The sequence below is a fragment of the Nelumbo lutea genome, chromosome 1 (genome assembly GCF_056320005.1).
Source record: "Nelumbo lutea isolate HS-2025 chromosome 1, American lotus-T2T, whole genome shotgun sequence".
Classification (NCBI taxonomy): domain Eukaryota; kingdom Viridiplantae; phylum Streptophyta; class Magnoliopsida; order Proteales; family Nelumbonaceae; genus Nelumbo; species Nelumbo lutea.
The window spans coordinates 98,599,643-98,619,462 of NC_142684.1; the positions used below are offsets into that span (position 1 = coordinate 98,599,643).

General features: G+C 35.1%; 1 protein-coding gene across 1 annotated transcript; it reads right to left on the bottom strand.

The window, feature by feature from the left end:
- Nucleotides 1-734: 734 nt before the first annotated feature.
- On the bottom strand, nt 735-19,752 carry LOC148876347 (uncharacterized). The gene is made up of 9 exons (XM_088965410.1): nt 19,667-19,752; nt 18,530-18,871; nt 8,531-8,573; nt 7,171-7,398; nt 3,958-4,476; nt 3,687-3,842; nt 3,266-3,337; nt 1,548-2,047; nt 735-1,444 (listed from the first exon to the last, which is right to left on the bottom strand). Exons 2-9 carry the CDS (start codon nt 18,791-18,793, stop codon nt 830-832), a joined length of 2,397 nt encoding a protein of 798 aa, XP_088821536.1. The 5' UTR covers nt 18,794-18,871; nt 19,667-19,752; the 3' UTR covers nt 735-829.
- Nucleotides 19,753-19,820: the final 68 nt, after the last annotated feature.

Here is a 19,820-nt window from a genome sequence, read left to right on the forward strand (position 1 = left end):
GCTCGGTAATTGCTGACTGAACCCTAGACACCATTAACAAACAATTGCAAAACAAAGACAGGAGGAAGCTATCGTTCCGTTTGCGAATCATTTCTTCTTCCTCGACTCTATAGCAAGAGTTCTTTCCCGCGTAATTTCCAAAGCCCAAAGTTAGCAAACTTCAAAGCCCATTTAATTAGCCATGAATCCATCAGATTCAACGATTTGACAATGAGGTGATGAGCTACCCGTAGTGGGAGGATCTTTTAGCCTTCTTACAATAACTTAGAATTGGAGAATACACCTAAAATCTTACTACCTCAACGACTCAAGTAGGTCGGACCGTCGGAGTGAGTCTGAACTGAGTGGTTGGCATTGACGATGGAGGTCATTGATTGGGGAAGAAGTTTGTTACCGTCGGGCTTTTGCTATATATTATGCACAAGCATGGCTTCACCACTAACCAATATCGTTGTTTACACTGAAAAAATTGCAGATTCTATATATGAGCTTGCCAAGACAAGGTAAATTAGATATTGAACTTATAACCTGGCTATTTAATAAGGCTCACCGATGTAAATTAGATTTGATTTGTTATATTACTTAGGCAATTTCTATGTTACCTAATTAAAAGGTATGATGCATATATATTATTCCAAAAGAAAGGGAAGGTACCACTAAGCTACCATATATAGAGATCTTTATACTCTGAACTAGAAAGGAGAATTAAAACGACATAAGAAATTAATCATATATATACCGAAAAAGAGTAATATGCTTTGATGTAGTTTAATTTTCTAAGAAAATTGATCACATGGAACAAACAAAGTCAAAGAAGTCAGTTGGTGGGCTAGATATTGAGACGTTTTTCCTGCTGGGTAAATATGCCTAGTGAGTATGTTGAAAGCATCATCTGAAACAAGGCTGGGAGTTGACGCATAGAAAGTATGGCAATTGGGAGAATAGCTAGACAAGCAGGAGGAATCATAACCCACTTCATTTCATGGCGAAGTACCATTAATATGGTGCTCATAAAGTTGGCTATCATGGATGCAATAGAAATGTAAAGGAATAGAAGGCCGATGCACAATATCCAGGGCAGGATAACTAAGAAATCTTGTTCTGCGAAGCGTGTAATATAGATGGAGAGGAAAGCAATCAAGGAAGAAGAGGAGAAGAGGAGTGATATCATATTGGTCATAACGAAAGTGTTGAAGTTGTAGCGATCAATGAAAATGGAGATGCCTGAGTCGGATTTAGTTGCACCAGGTAATGCCAAAGTTGCTGAAAGCATAACTGAAGCCACAAGCGTGGCCACCACCATACATGCTTCTGCGGTTTGCTTCATCCATTCCTCTCCTTCTTTGAACAATTCCTTGTGTGAATCATTGAATAACATCCTAGGTGTCTTGTTGTCCATGTTTTTAGCTTGTTGGTGGAGAGGTGGAAGAATGGCTTGCACTTTCTATCATGATCACGATGAGAAGCAAATTAGTACGTAATTAATAACTACAACATACCTACGGAATTAAAATTACAAAAAAAAAAAAAAAAAAAAAAAAACTCACCCTGAACCACACAATCTCTTTCCGTAGCTGAAGAGCTGCTGCACCAGAGATTTGATTACGTCGTTGCACAGGTGGCAACTCTGCTACAAGATGTAATGCGTTGTTATTGGTTTTTCTGTCTCTGTAATCACCTACCGCAGGACCGGTTGGTATATCAAAATCGTTGATGAGTTGGAATATCTTATCTTTACGGCAGCGGATTGCTTCATGAAACAGGGTCATTCCTTCATTGTTTTTCAGTTGTGCGATTCGAGGACGATACCTAAGAATCTCAACGATGAAGTCAGCATTCCCCTTCTGGACGGCACGGAAAAGCGCATCGATAATTAATGCTTTCATATCTTTATCATCAACGTCGTATTCATCCCCAACCTCGATGTTTCCAACAGTTGCAATTTGCTGACAAATTGCTCGCAGTAGCATGAAAGCACCCGGCGACATCGAGCGGAATCGTCTCTTTTCGTTGGCAAATTTAAGTGGCCTTGGGACAAGATGGTCAGCTAAAACAAAGCAAAACTAAAGTAATTGGTAATTGATCTAAAATTTGAAAATGGAAGTTTCATTCATTGTCTTAAATAACATAGGTAGAAGCTTCCAGAAAAAAAAAAAATTAACACAAAGAAAAGAACACGTGTCAAATGTGTCAAATAGATTTTCTACAATTCTATTTCTTATGGTTGTAATAAGTCATAGCCAGTAGCTGACTGCATTATTATGATTTAACATATATTGGTCCTGAGCGCTTAGCTAAACTCAGCGCTTGTTCGTTTGCTTTCAATTTTAACATTGAAAGTGTTATAATTACATTAATAGATATATTGATATCGGTGAATTTCTTTTTTCTCTAACTTTGAATACAGAGAATGTTGTTTGAATTCTGAAAATTATCAAATATCTATTTTAACCCCACTATATATGAAATCTTTTGTTTGTTTGTTTTTTTTGAGAATATCATTGAAAAATAAAAAATTATTATATGATTGTACTTTAAGAGATAAAAAATAAGAGGAAATGAACAACTAATTTTCTCTTAAAATTAAAAGATTCTTCTTAAAAGATAAGAATTAAGAAGAAACAAACAAGCCCTCAGACTTCAACACACACAATTAGAGATCTCAAATTTTCCTATACCTGTAGTCAAGGGTATGGAAACTGCTTGGTCAGGGATGGTGGTAGGGATTAAGTCAGATATACCATCAAAATGAAGAATGGAGAGTGAAAATTCAACCTGCTTAACTGTAATATTCTAAAATTTGAATATGTATATATCATCATCATCATCCATGTCTTATCCAAATTATATAGGGTCAGCTACATGAATCTTGTTTGGCCAATCCATTGTATTTAAAATCATATTCTTCTTAAAATGTAAGAATAGATAAATCAGGATCCATATTTATAAGAGTTTAACAAAAGTTTTAGTGCCAAATGTCAACTTGACGCAACTTTCCTCCTATGTCCATGCTTGGGACTATTGGTGCAAGACATTCTCACACTAGCGGAGTTGGAGTTTTTAAAACATTATTTGTATATATGTTCTCAAATGGTTCATTTTAACCCAAATACATATTAGTTAAATGTTAAAACAATTTAGATTGATGATTTTTCATTTTCTTTTCTAAATCTTTTTTTAAAGTGGAATTTTAATTAAAATTAAAAAAAGAGTTCGGGGATTTGGTATGGGGATTCATACCAGAGAGAGAGAGAGAGAGGTATACCTTGATCTGCATTCTCCTCATCTTGTCTGTCTACACGGAAAGAAAATATTCTTGATTTGATATATTCAATGCCTTCAAGAAAAAAAATAAGCAATTAATATTGTTTCTATGAGTCTCTTAATTCAGAAGTGAATAATTTTTTGATAGTAAAAGAAAATTTACTAAAAGCAAAATGAAGGGAGAGAATGAAATCCATAGGCCACAGAAAACAAGGCCCACAAGAACAATGCAAGAGGAAGTGAAGAATATGATATTTATAACAGTGAATGAATGAACATGAAATAAATAAATGATAATTGATTAAAGAATCGGTCCTTCTTTTGTAAAGGAAGTCTTTTAGCTCATGATTTTTGCTCAATCATATATAATATAGCAATTTCATTGGCTAAAAAATTATAGAAACAAATGGGTAGATGCTTACTTGTGGAGATAGAGATAGAGATAGGCGTTAGAAGGGCTGCCCACCAGGTTTCATGTTCAGAAGTACTTTCAATTAGTGCAAGTATCGCGGTTTTCTTAAATCTATCCTTGATCAAGAGCAATTCTGGGAAGTCGTTCACTAGTTTCAAAGCCAGATCTGCAAGTATGAATATAAAAACAATATGCATTCATGTTAAGAAAAAAGAATAAAAAGAAAGAGAAGAGAAAAAGGAAAAAAAAAAAAAAAAGCTTCATTTCGTCTAACTTGTTACCATAGAAATTTCCATATATCAAAGCAATAAGAATAGTAACCCTAAATTTGTTGCGTGCTTTCTTGTTCCATTCGTATATGTCGTTTTTAGCATCAGCTTTATCCACTTCAATGGTGGCTTTGAATAGATATTCTACGACCTTCTTATGCTGGTTCCTGATAGCATGGTGAAGGGGTATCTGTTCATCACATTCTCTCAGCACTAGACGCCTTTCCTTTTCTACCAAGGCCATTACGACATTCAAATGTCCACCTGAGGCAGCTAGGTGAAGTGCTGTTCTGTAGTTATTGTTCATCAACATTACCTCTTCCTTATTCATCCTGTCTAGTAGCAGCTTTACAATTTTCAGATGTCCTACCCTGGCTGCGATGTGAAGAGGGATATCCTGCCCTGCTGTGATTCTGGATACAACTACTCTATTATTTCTCTCGAGGAAAGTTTCTACTTTTTCATGTTTACCCTTTACGATAGCATTGTAGAAATCTTGACACCATGTGTGTGCGGTCATTGGCTGCAACCCTGGAATGGCAAAGAAAATCGATCGAGCTCACCATAAATTATTATATATTGAGCTCATCAGTCGTAGAATTAATATATAATAACATTTTGCATTACTCTTTTAGATTTCACCGTATTATCTTCTTTCTATTTGCCAAGTTTAACAGAGTTAGGCCTCCACCACATGGCAAAACTTCCCAACTTTTCAGCCTTATTCTTTGTTTTAATTTTAAGAAGATTAGAGATATTTGAGCAATTATTTGTAAGAAACTGATAATTCAACACTCAACAGCTCCCTGCAAAGTTAAGTACAAATCAATGTTTTCAATTAAATTAATAACGAGTAGTAGTTAACCTCAATCAGTAATTTGACCAGGTCACCAGTCCAATCAGTTGGGTCAACAATGAATTGAAAACATGGGTTTAAAGAAGCTAATCCAAAAATTTGGGCAGTAAAAAAAGCAATATTTAAAGAATCTGACCAAACACCATTTGTTCAGATCACACCTAGAATTGGAATGATAAGAAAAAAAGTACACATGTACCATATTTTAGAATATTTAATTGATTTGTCCAAGCAAAAGCCCTTTGCCTTTGATTGATTGATTCAGCAGCATTGAACTAATTAGGTGGCATTTGATAAATCTAAAATTTTAGATCTAAAAAGTTAAAAAGGTATTTTTTCTGTCTAAATTTTAAAAAGAAGCATAGGTAATTTTCTACTTTTTAGAAACTCTAAATCCATAAGTTTGTTTGTTTTGGATCAACCCTTTACCATCCGAAATTTACTGACTTTATTATTTTACCCGTAAAACATACTATTTCAAAATGTTGAGTTAAATTTGCATTATCTCATAAAAAATATTAAAATAATTAATAATTAGTAAAATAATTTATAATTAATTATTATTATTATTATTATTTTAATATTATTACTCACCCAATCGCTGGTGCTGTAAGTTGTAGTGGCGATGGTGGGAAGACAGGGGAGAGAGAGAGAGAGAGAGAGAACTGCCGCAGCAAGGAGGTAGGAAAACAGGGGGAGAGAATGAAAGAGAGAGAGAGAACCACCATTGCAAGTTGCAACGACGGTAGTGGGAAGCAGGAAGAGAGAGAGAAAGAGAGAAGTGTTCTTCCTAGAGCTTGGATTCAGAGGGGCATTCTTCTTGGAGCTTGGATTCGTGAGTGGCGCTTCCTCCCTGAGAAAATACGAAAATGACTAGGGTTTTGGGTTTGGGGGTAATCAGGGGTAGCGTGTGTCATTTCCAAAAGATTGGAAGGGTAGCTTGGACTATGCACTGGCTTTGAAACACGTCTTAGCGCGTTAAGAGCCAACTCGCGCTCTAAAGTTTTTAGATCTGAAAACAAAATAAAGATCAAGTTTAAGAGGTGAAACCAAACGAGTATGAGGTATGAAAAGCAATGTTTTCAGATTTAGACGTCTGAAAAGTGCAATCAAATGCCCCTTTATACCCATTGAAAATTTTCTTAAATTTAGCTTCATTGAAGAATTGATTTATTAGCTCAATTAAGAGACTTATTGTAAGAGATTCACCTTTGATTCATCTTGAAGAAGCTATTTATATGATATTTGGATAGAGCTTGTGCTTTGTACTTTTGAAAGTATGAAACTACAAAGCACATATTTAATTTCTACTTTTGTATTCTTATAAATGCGTTTGACAAAAAAAATTACAGGAAATAAAATATAGCGTTTAAGTATAACAAAATAATGCACACATATGAAATCTACATGACATCCTTATATTTGTCATGTATCATACATACACATGCACTTGTTACTAAATATATTCAAAAGTCACGTGTCATCTATATATGATGCTACATGACACATACATGTCATTGATGAATACATTCAAATGCCTATGGCCAATCAAAAATCTCCATAAAAGTTAAAACCATGCAAAGGTTTAGTAATGTATTAAGCTATAATATTTTGTAACATGAAATTTATTATATGAGATATTACCAAAGGCCACTTAAATGGCATAGATATAAATCTTCCACATGACAATATGTGATTAATTTTGGTCCAAAAGGATCTTTCTTTCATCGGTCACCACCTTTAATTAGTGGGGCATATTTCAACTTAAAACTGGAATACTATGTCCCATGGTCAAAGTGATCTCTTATTTGAAAGGAATTTCCAAAATTATAATATTAAAAGTTTATACAATCCATATCCCTATGATAATGCTCCAATACAAGGTGATGTTCTAACAATGATGTGGTTGGGTGAGTAAACAAAAGGAATACATGAGCCCAAATCTCAAATAGGCAAAATCTCTGAAAACATGGCATCTAGCTGCACATTAGTTATATATTTTCAACATTTATGTTAAATTTATGGCAAAATGTATCTCCAAATGTGCAATTGGATGCGCATGCATTTAGAGTATTCACAAAATTTATGCTTTCATGAATAAATTAGTTGAAAATAGGCACAAAATTTCTTTGCATTATAGAAATAGATACATTATTTTTTGCTCCTGCAAGGGAGGGACTGCTCTTTTTCACCATAGATAAACATGGGAAATATGGCCTTATTATCCATCGTGAGAAGGAGTATTTCTTCCCCAAGGCTATATTTGGTTTGAAAAAAATGTAAGGAAAGAAAGGCAAACCTATACAAAGACTAAAAGAGCATCTTCTCCTTTTTTTTAAGAGTAGTAAAAAGGTTTTGGAGAAATGTACCTTTCGCATGGTAATCATGCATAACATCCAATTGATTCCATACATCTTTCAACGAGTACAAATCTTTAATGAAAGCCTGGATTATAGGATGACATTGCTGTTTGATTATGGAGTTAGCATCCCAATCAGAGACATGCTTATCCTTCATGTACTCTTTCATCACTCTTTTCCAATCTAAATAATTTGTACTTCTTGCATCAACTAGAATAGGAATATGTTTTATTGGACCTGAAATAATGAAAAACAAATATCTTATCAGCTCAAGTAGATAGAAGATTTTGTCCTTAGACATGATTTGTTGTTTTATAATTTTCTATGCAAAATCACTATTTGTAATTTGTCAAACTATTAGCATAATTAATAAAGAATCTTGTTAATTTTTGAAAAATGTATATACTTAACTTTATATATAAGCATGTGAACATATTTTGCTATGTTCCAATGTTTATACCAATTGTTCATGGGTTTCTATGCCTAGGGGTGCCATTTGCCCAAGGGCACTTCTACTTTGGTTGTGATACATCATGGCATTTGGTGATGCCTATACATCTAAATTTTCAATAAATTATTATACACCATGGGATGTACCGAAGTATTTTACTTTTCTTAGGCTTAGTTTTTATCAAATTTGAATGGGCCTAGCTTGAAACCTAAGCCCAAAACATTGTAAAGTTGAGCCCAAAGCCTGGCCTGTAAATAGGTCTAATGAGTAGAGGGTGGTGGGTGAAAAATCCAGGATTGAAACATCGACAACATTGCTTTTCTAGTGTGTCAAATTTCTATAGATGGGTTAGAGAATTTAGCCTTACCATAACTTTCTATATGCTGCAAATTGAAAGGACAATGGCTTGACATCAAGTAGATTCCAATGTAGTGCAATCTAGCCAATTATATGCTTGACATATGATCATTAAGTTTTTTTGTTCACATTTGGGTGAAAACAAAACACCTAAAACTCTTTATTTAGGCTTAATTTGGGAAGAGTGTAAATACAAATATATATAGTATAAAACCTTGTCTATGGTATTTGTAAACCTTGTATTTGTATTGTACATATTTGTATTTATACTCTTTCTAAACCGAGCCTTAGGAGAAAGCACAACTAATCATGTTTTAGAGAAATAGTATCGATGCTCTTAGAACGAATTTTTCTTAATCAAGTCACTGACTCCGACTTGGCCACAAGAATTGTTGGAAGTTGATTCTTCTTGACTATCCCGAACAACCAGTGTATGCAGGGAAAAACTTTGGTAAAATGTGTATGTGGAAAGAGCATTATAGACAAAATGGTCTATTGAATGTATACATGTTGTGGTAATATGTGTGTTGCCTTAACTTTGTTGAGAAGATATGATATTACCATTGCTTTGTTCACTTTCTTGGGCCGCCTCTCCATATTTAAGCTAGAAACAAAAGACATGAAACATGTTAAAAAAGATAAACAAATATGAAATAGAGATATATTGGCTGGTGAAGACAATATATGGTTTTTCACTATAATATCACTATTATTGAATTTGATCTTTTACTAATTGTGAGGGCACAAAATGTAATTTGAATTATTACATTTATCATTATTTAATTCTCTCTCATTAAGTCTTTAGGTTATTAACTCTCATTTTTTTATTAAAACCAACCCAAAGAATGGATTTCTTTTCCTATATGGTGGCGAGTCAACAATGCCAACTTTTTGGGTCAAATGTGTAAATCCTTGATGTCATAATTAAATAACAATAAAAATTTAAAATGATGAAAACACAAAAATGTATAAACATTACTTTTGTTAAAAATAGTTAGACACATCTCTAACATGGTATATTCTTCATATTAAGCAAAAATAGTGTGATAAATAAAACAATTTTATAGACATAAAAATATAAAAAAGTTTGGAAATATATTATTTTCTATTATCACCATCATCATAAAAAATTGTCACATGCAAAATACATGCACACTTACTAGTCAAATAAAAAGCCCAGTTCAAATAAGGTTCAACACTTGCCACGTGGATGGTGGTTTTGAAACAAACTATGTATAGACTATATTTTCCCCATACTTACCTAAATGTAGGGTGGCATGCGTCCCCCTCTAGCTCTAAAATCATGTTGTTTCCTAATTTCTGAAATCCTTTTGCTTCTTAATTCAAACGAGAATGTTCACTTATCCTTGAATATAAATCAAACCTAATTTAGTTTTCTAATAATTGAAATAAGAATTCAGTACAAGGGCTTTCAAGATGTCACATTAGTATGAATTATAGTTTTCTAGATCAAATGGTTTAATCAAACATAAACTCATCCTAGAAGATTCAAGACCTAAAAGCTTGGATATATAGTAGGGCTACAACTTGGGTTGGGTCAAGTTGAACTCCAGGTTAGGCCATTAGGGTAATGGTTGAAAAATATGAATCTTATATACCTTTGGGATGGTTTAGGGTTGAGACATTGATCACCCTGAACTCGACATATTTTCATAGTTGTATGTATAAATATTTTATAAATATTTATATATGCATGCATGTAAAATGAACCCAACCTAAAATTCAGTAAACCTTAGTATGCTAATCTTAAATTCTTAATAACTAAAAACTTCTAGCAAAATGAAGTAAACAAACTAGACCAATCCAAACCTAACCTGCTCCCACCTAAGGTTGGGTTATAGTCAAGGTTAAGCTTGACGGTTCAACAATTAGGGTTGGATTAGGGTTGATTTCAATTTGACCAAACTCAGCTCAATTTGCACCTCCATTGGATGGTGGATCTCAAACATAATACAAGTGCCATGGGTCTTGATGTAACCGATTCTAGTCACGTACCAATTTTTTTGTGATGTATCAATTTTTTGGCTAAGTACCTCGTCATTTGACCTGCTCGCATGAGAGGATGGTAGAGCTCCCTGGTGGTGAACTACTTGGTGACGAGCTCCCTGATGGTAAGCTACGTGGTGATGAGCTCCCTGGTTGTGAGCTACCTGGTGACGAGCTCCTTGGTGGTGAGCTGCCTGGTGACGAGCTCCCTGGTGGTGAGCTACTTGGGTGGACTTGTCATTTGACCTGCTCCTATGCATCCTGTAACTCGGGATGGTGGAGCTCCCTGATGTAGCACAACCTGACTGCCCTCTGCATGAGGTGATCTCCTCTCCTTTGTAGGCGACGGGAGCTGAGGGACCTGCGATAACTCCATCAGAGGACCCGGGGGTATTTTCCCGACGAGGACTCTCCGATGCCTAAGTTAGCATTCTGATTGTAGGGAGCTTGGAGAGAAATGAGAGAGCTAGAGAGCGGGGATTACCTCAATTTTTCCATTCTCTCCCTCCTTGTCTTTGGGGGTCGGAGTCCTTATGTAGTGGTGTCCTGTCAAATTAGTTGTAACAGCCTCTGTCAAGTCAGGTGTAACCGCCTCTGTCTCTCTGCCGCAGCTGTTACTGCCATAGTTGAGGTAGCGGGTGCAGGCGGCTGCTGTAGAGTACGGCTCTGCCAGTCAAGGGACAACTCTCAGGGCTGGCAGGCACGGCGCCGCCTGGTGAGAGACGCGGGCACAGGTCTCCGGATCTATCAGGTACGGTTGTCAGGCAGGAGATCTTCCTGCAATATGCGGAGCTGCCCCTAAGTGGCGAGCTCTTCGTAAGACGCCAGGCTGCCTGTGGAGTGGCTAGCTGCCTGTGCCGAGCTGCCCCTAGCTATACCGAGCTCCCCGAACTATGCCGAGCTGCTTGTGACGAGCTCTGTCGAGCTGCCTGTGGCGAGCCATGCCGAGCTGTCTGTAAGTGGCAAGCTGTGGCAAGCTCTGCCGAGCTGCCCGAGCTGTTTGTAAGTGGCAAGCTTTGGCAAGCTCTACCGAGCTGCCCAGTTGTCAAGAGGCTGCACTTGGTTTGCATGAGGTGCCAGGTGTCACAATTTCACTGGAGGGCCAAATCCGCCCTCATACAAATCAAGTGCAGCCTCTTGACAACTGGGTAGCTCGGGAAGCTCGGGCAGCTCGGCAGAGCTTGCCACAGCTTGCCGCTTACAGAGATCGGCATGGCTCACCACAAATAGCTCGACATAGCTTGGGGACCTCGGTATAGCTAGGGGTAGCTCGGCATAGGCAGCTCGTCACAGGCAGCCTGGCGTCTTACGAAGAGCTCGCCACTTAGGGGCAGCTCGGCACTTACAGGTAGCTCGGCATAGGCAGCTCGCCACAGGCAGTTGGCCACTCCGCAGGCAGCCTGGTGTCTTACGAAGATATCGCCACTTAGGGGCAACTCGGCACTTACAGGTAGCTCGGCATAGGTAGCTCAGCACTTAGGGGCAGCTCGGCGTATCGCAGGAAGATCTCCTGCCTGACAACCGTACCTGACAGATCTAGAGACCTACGCCCACATCTCTCGCTGGGCGGCACCGTGCCTGCCAGTCCTGAGAGCTGTCCCTTGACTGGCAGAGCCATACTCTGCAGCAGCCGCCTGCACCCGCCACCTCAACTCTGGCAGTAACGGCTGTGCCAGAGAGACAGAGGCGGTTACACCTGACTTGACAGAGGCTATTACGCCTGATTTGACAGGACACCACTATATAAGGACTCCGACCCCCAAAGACAAGGGGGGAGAATGAAGGCATCGGAAAGTCCCCGCCGGGAAAATAACCCCGGGTCCTCTGATTCAGTTCTCGCAGGTCTCTCAGCTCCCGCCGCTTACAAAGGAGAGGAGATCACCTCATGCAGAGGGCAGTCGGGTTGCGCTACACTAGGGAGCTCCACCATCCCCTGAGTTACAGGCCGCCTAGGAGCAGGTCAAATGACGAGTCCACCGAGGTAGCTCACCACCATGGAGCTCGTCACTAGGTAGCTCACCACCAGGGAGCTCATCACCACGTAGCTCACCATCAGGGAGCTCGTCACCAAGTAGCTCACCACCAGGGAGCTCGACCATCCTCTCATGCGAGCAGGTCAAATGACGAGGTACTTAGCCAAAAAATTGGTACGTGACCAGAAATGGTTACATCAGGTCTCACTCTAAGATTTAAGATTTAAGATTGTTCTTTTTTAATAATTCAAGTTAGAAATAAAAATATAGCACAAAAAAAAAATTATGACGTTATATTGGTGTTGTTCCAATTCATCTACATAAAATGTGAGTTTTAATTAAAAACCAAACCTAATCTACTGTCCTATGTCAAATAAAAAATTCATCCTAAATATTTCAAAACTTACCTCTTGGAAAGTGGGTCGCATTGTCGCAAACAAAATACATACGGTATCCCCAATACTAAGTGGGAGGTAATTAGCTAATTTATTATATAAATTACGTGCTTAACTAAGAAAAATGCACAAACACTAGGACATGTAGGAAATACTCGGCTTGTGAGTTACATTTGTTCACAGATTGCATGGTTCTGGAACGAAAAATGCTAAAACCATGCATTCCATCTTTGTGGTGATTCTCAACAAATTCTCCTTGTATGAGCATGCGGATGGTTTCATGACAACTAGTGGTTTTCACTTTTCACGGTCTGGTTTGGTGTGATTTGAATAACATCTCAGACGAAACCAATAAATTACAAGTTGAGAAATTTTCGGATTAAACCAAAATGTTTTGGCAGGGAATCCAAACCAGACCAAATCGTTTTATTCTAATTTGGTGTGATTTTTAATACAGTTTGGGCCATTTTATGATCGTATTAGGCTTAACCTGATTAGAAAGTCCAAATGATATACCTACCCTCCCTAAGTTTGTTATTTTTTTTATTGCATGTATTTTCATAGCAGCATCTCGGGAGGTTAGAGAGAGTTAAAATTTTTATTTTATTATTTATAATATTATTTCGGTTTATAGTTTGATTTGATTTATAAAATCTGGTAAACCAAAACTTAAACTGTAAATTATAATTTAGGAAAATGTGGGCGTGCTGTGCACGTTGAAATTTTAAATTACAATTACAATTTTTATCATCACCATTACTATTACTATTATTATTATTATTTAATTTTGTATTTCATTTCCATCATAAATAAAAATAATTTTTATTTTAACAATTTTCCATTTAATATGGTGAATATATAACATTAGAAATGTCCCCAAATGTTTTCGACAAAATTGTATACTTTTCATTTTTTATGTTCTATCTTTTTTAAATATTTATTATTCATCGTTAATAAAAATGATTCTTACATTTCATACTTAATTTTATTTAGTATAATGAATATATAATATTAGAGATATGCTCAATTCCTTTTTTGTATTTTTATATATTATTTATTTTGAATTTTTATTATTTGATTATAGCATTATTGGTTAACCCATTTGACTCAAATGGTTGAATTTCTTACCCACCATTGGTTGGGAAGAAAATGGTTTTATTCTCAAATTATTTTTCAAAATATTTATTTTTATATTATTAAAATCAATGTTGTGGATTTAATTAATTGAATTTAATGATGAGAAAAATATATTTTATATATATACCTTAGATATGAGACTTAATGAAAGAATAGGAAAATAATTTTATTCCCAATTGGTTTTAAATTTTATATTCCATTTCCATCATTAATTAAAGTATTTCTTATTCATCATACTTATTCTTATCTAATATGATGAATATATGATAATAAAGATGTTCCCAAAATTTTCTTTAATTTCAATATTTTTGCATTTTTTATCAAATTTTAATTTTTGTATTTAATTGGCAACAATGCAACATGGGTTGGCCTATTTGACCCAAAATTGTTTAATTTCTTACCACTACATAAAAATACTGCTTTTCCAAGTCAATTTCAAAAGTACAAGTTTTTATATTATTAGAATTATTATGTATGGATTTAATTAGTGGAATTTAGTAATTAAAAGAAACAAAAAATACCTTAAGGGGGCATTCTTTTTCTGGATTTTGAGAGGGGGAAAGTTGGTCAATGGGATTTTGATTCCCATTGACCAAGAATCCCATATTCTTTTTTAAGATTTATGTGGGGACCAGGGAAAGTTTATTTTCCTGGGTAAGTGATACCCATCTTCTAGGTGAGTAAATAACTTTCCCACCTTGGGGGAAAGTTGTCAACACTTGAATGTGACAAAAATTCCCCTTATAATAATGGATTTTTATGGATAAAATGGTCATTGTCTTGTTTGCATGAAAAATAAAAGAACACGGGTAAATGCACTTATCCGGGTAAATCTTTCCTGGGAAACACTTACCCTGGTAAATGTATTTATCCGGGAAAGTAACTTACCAAAAAGCGAACGAGGCACAAATGTATGGTTAAGTGAGGGTGAATGAGAGTTAATACCTTAAATGAAATTTAATGAAAGAGAATTAAATGCAATAAATAATAGTATTCAAATTACATTTTCTGCCCTCATAATAGATAGGGACTCTATTGTACTTTTTATAGTAGTATAGATATAGATATAACAGGGGGACTCAAGAGTAGGGACAGTCAGACAGAGTAAGGGATGCATGCGAATTCATAGGTGATAACACACCATTGCTGTGATGAAATGGCTGGTTCATACAAGAATTCTCGGCGTACTGTAAGTATTGGAAAGTTTGCAACAGAAAAACCAAAACATGGAAACAGGTCTATGAAAAAGATTCTAGAGCTAGGAAATTAGCATTTAAAATTGTCCATCTTTGCAAATGTATCAGAATGGGTTTGGATGATACCTACATGGGTGATGGGCCACATTGAAATTGGATCCATTAATATTCTGAACCGAACATGATGAAATTAATGATGAGTTGGATTCTACATGGACTTGGATCTGATTCGAATATTAGATATACCCAGGCCCAACCAGGTCAGAGCCCACATCAATGTGTGTTGGGTTTTAGCGTCGGTTTGCACTACCAGTCTTTAATCTCGGGTTAGAGAGTGGCTCAGATCTGAGGGTTGACCCTAAACCTAGCAGAACCTGTCCAAGTTGCATCCTTATAAAGTTGTTGAAGAATGAATAGGAATCACGGAAAGTGGCAGCACGATTTAGGTATAAACAGGATTCTGTAGAACATAGATACCTAATGACTATTATCTCTCTGATGGCTACTTAGTTTGAGGATGTAAGCTTCATACGTGCACCAAGAGCATGAATAAAAAGGATAACGGCAATGGACAGAGTGAAATGGCGGACTAAGATTGATCAATGTAATCGGAACAAAGCAGCTCGGATGAGTAGGAGTCAGGAGATAGAGAGGGGGGATGTGTTATATAAAAACAGTATACCTTTATTTGCTTATAAATTTACTTAATACTAGCTAAAACAATCAAAATAAATGCAGTGGAATTCCTTCAAAAAAAGGCATTTTGAAGGATATTTTTTGTAAAATAACATTTTTTCTTAATGTGGAAAAAAGGAAAAGATATGGCTGAACTTTGATTATTAATAATAACAATACATTACTGATGAATCATCGCTTCAAGTTTGGTAATTGCAATCACTTCCCATGAACTTTTTGACACAGTTGCAAGTACACCCCTTTATTAGAATTCTCTAACAGAAGGTATGACAATGTCCAAAATACCCATACAGTTACTATTGAAGTTGGTTTCTACAAAAAGGAAACAATACAAACCTTATGAACAACAAGAAAAGAGAGTATAAAGATGCAAGCTTTACCTTTGAGCAATTGATATGAAGGGAAAATTCGGAAAATACATCAATTTTAGAAGAGACTGGAATGGTTTGGGGTAGTGATTGATATGAAGAGAAAATTTGGAAAATAAATATTTTAGTCAAAAGTAATTGCATGAGTATTTTGGACACTTTCATACCTTTTGTCAAAGGATTCTAAAGGGGTCGTCTACTTGCAACTGTTTCTAAAAGTTCAAGGGAGGTGATTGAAATTACCAAACTTGAGGGGGGTTTGAAATTTACCCTAATAATAAATTATAGAACATATTACTTTATGACAATTGTATATAATTTATAAATAAACTTGGACAAATTAGTAAAGTGTTTTCTCAAACTGCATGCATCATGTGTTGCAAATATGTACAATATTTAAAATTAATATATTTCTCATAGCAAAATTAATTTTGTAAGATTACTATTTCTTATTAATTTTATTTATAAAACTAATCATATATATATATATATTAATTTTATTTATAACATTATAAATTTAATTTGAATTTTTAATTAATAAAAATTAATATTATTATTATTTTAATTACAAATTTGAATTAATTTTTATAATTTTTATACTTATAAATATGACTTAAATGGATTAAAATTAAAAGTTTTATAGTTCTATTAATAATAATAAAATTTAATTATTATGCTACCTAATTAAGTCAGTTATGATTGTTTAACCACATCAAAAAATTACCTAATTAAATAACTAACTTAAAGTACAGGCATGTTCAATAATTTGTACTTACAGCCGTTATATAACATATGGAGCCATATTGGCATCAAACTAATGACCCATATGTTATACACGTCTAAATTCAAAAAGGAGCTATATAGATCTAAGGGTGCAACTTGGAAGAGCCAACTCAAGTCCAAACCGACCCAAACTAGAAATTTAAATGGAGTGGACTTGGATTTGGTCTTTGGGTTGGGCTTGATCTTGGGGCTAAATGTTTGGACTTAATTTTTTGGGACAAGCTGAGGCGTAGCACAAGTTGGACAAATTCGAATTGACCTCAAGCCCAGGCCTTAAGCAGAATTACAAGGGTTGGATTTTATTAATATCACTTTAATTGCTATAAAATTATTTTACCTATTAATTTAATTACTATAAAATAATTTTACAATAATTATAATTTAAATAATTCATTAAATATGGTAATTTAATATTAAATTACTTTTTCAAAAAGTTTGATAATTTATTAACTATAATTACTTATCAATTATTAAGAGTAATATTTAACATTAATTAATTAATCATAAATAATCAGTTAATTAATTATCAACTCTACTCAATTAATTAACTGTATTTAGTTTTGTAATTGTATTTTTATAATTATATAGGGAGAAGAAAGAGACAAGATTAAAAGAAATTTTAGGAGATGAGATGGTTTAGGTAATTAGAATTAGAGAGAGAGAGAGGAAGAAGCTTCGGTTAGGTAAGGGGAGAAAGGAGAAGTTTTTTAGCTGGGATTACACCAATGAATACTTATTTGCATTTGGTAAATAATCCCAAATAAGTTTTTATTATTCAAAAAAGCCCAAATTTTAAGCTTATTTCCTTTTTGGCCGATCTTAGCCCATATAATGTAACTTTGAAAATACCTATACTACCCTGCTTGAAACAAGTGCTTTTTCACCAAACACTTATGAACCCTTATTAGGACAGGCACTTATTTTTAAACACCTATTCATCAAATAATCACTCCCACCCAAATATATGCTTAGCATAACTTAAAATAGTCAAAGTAAATAGGGCTGTTCATAAGAATGCCCAACCCGACCAAACCGACTAATCCGGATCAACCCAATCCGAGTCAGTCGGGTTTTCATCAGTACCGGTCGGTTTTCGGGTTGGGCAAATATATAAATTGATATATCGGGTGAACTAGTCTTCTACTAGTTAGGTAGTTCCTAATTTGAGTAGTTTCCTATTTAACTATAACTAGTCTTCTACTAGAATTAGAAGTCTCATTAGGCAATTACAATTAGAATAGGCAATCTATCATAGTTTCTAACTTTCTATTGTCTTTTACACCAAATAGGCAACCCATTATGCAATTACAATTAGAATTCAATTAGGTGTCCTTTTGTATAGGAGCAAAATCGAAACCGACCGAAACCGGCCCAACCCGACTCAAACTGACTAGGTCGGTTTGGCCTACAGTGGGTTGGTTTCGGTTTCCACCTCAGGTAACCCGACCAGGTCGGGTCAGTTGGGAAAACCCCAATAAACCGACACAACCCAACCCGTGAACACCCCTAAAAGTAAATGCTATAGAATTCCTTCAAAAGACCATTTTGAAGGATATTTATTTATGTAAAATAGCATATTTTTTCCTTTATTATTTTTAAACTAATCTAATTGATGTTAAAAAGACTCTATATCTCCTACTCATGGAAATTCTGCCCATACCTACCCACAATACACTATCCCCATGAATTAGGAACATCTTTCCCTATGAAATGTTCTCCATGTACGACTGGGATTAACGGGGGCAGAGTTCTTGTGGGCAGAAGATCCAGACTCTATTAAAAGAGAGAAAGAGACGGCTGAACTCTGATTACTTACGTAATAAGTTATATAGAACAAATTTCTTATGACAATTTATATAATTTAATAGTCTTAGATAAATTAATAAAATAATAACTAGAGGTGCTACTCCTACAGTAGTATGCATCATGTGTTGCAAATTAATGTGCACTTAAAGTTAAACACTACGTCCAATTAATTGAATACTATTCTCATAATTAACCATACCTCTATCAGTTTCCAAGCGCTATAGGCTGATGAAGAATCGGCGATGAACCGGAAAATATTTTTATCCACAGCTCGGAAAATGTAGAACAAGGCCCCCGAATCTTTCTTTTTAATCTGTTTATCTTGTGATGATATTTCCTTTTTAACAACTTCCCATAAATCCTTGGATTTCAACATGACTTTCATCTGGATTTTCCAATCTTCAAAATCTTCCCCATTAAACCTTGGAAGTAGCAGCTGAAGCAAATCATCACCCTGCTCCATTAATTGATCTTTGAATGAATTTGGAGCTAGAATGACGTCTGATTTATATAATAATCCTCTACCAAGTATAAGTGGATCCTATCAAGAATTAAACAAATAGTTATTACAACAATAGAAGTGGAACTTTCTAAATCGCCTTTCTAACTCTGGTGTAATTACAGAACAAGATCTAATTAATTAATTCCTAAGATAATTTTCTCAATTGTACATCACAAGTTGAGAAGATCAAAGCAATTAATAAACCATATAATTTTATACTGATTTTGATGACTTTGAAGAAAGGTTTAAAACGAAAAAAAAAAATTCTTTGTACCATGAAACAACAATTAAAATTGAATATGAATCACTAATTACTCAATTTTTTATTCCACGGTGGAATAAAAGAGCCACGAATTTCATTTGGGAAAAGATTAGACAGCATCAGCAGCTGCCACATCAGCAAAAATATCGTAGGGATAACTACACTACATTCCACCTCAGAATTCTAAACTCCACTGCACACTTATAACATTTCAAAATTTTAAATACCTCCCTTTATAAGACCAATACCCGTCTGTGTATTGGCATCAATTCTGAACTGGCACCTACCTCAAATGTGCAATGGAACTAAGATTTATTGAAATAGACTTAACAGTAAAAACCTCAAAATCATATTGTATTTGATGGCATGGCAGGTGATTTTGTTCTAGAAAACAAAACCATTCACATATTGTGGAACATCATGAATATCAGATCGAAATTTGTCATTGACCCGGATAAACAGGATTCAAAATTTGCACAAGTCTATTTAATTACACTGTAAATTTTGTACTGCAAACAATAAACTGAGGCCTTGCTTAAGAAGGATGGATGAAGATCAATTCTACTATTTACCTGCTGTATGCTTGTAGGGAATTAATTGAAGCCTTGAACGTTTGTAAACAAGATATTGATTTGCCGGTGTACTTCCAAACCTCTGCTTCATATATATATATATATACACCTAGCAGGACCACAACGTACATTTATCTTTAAAAAAGCATTTGCC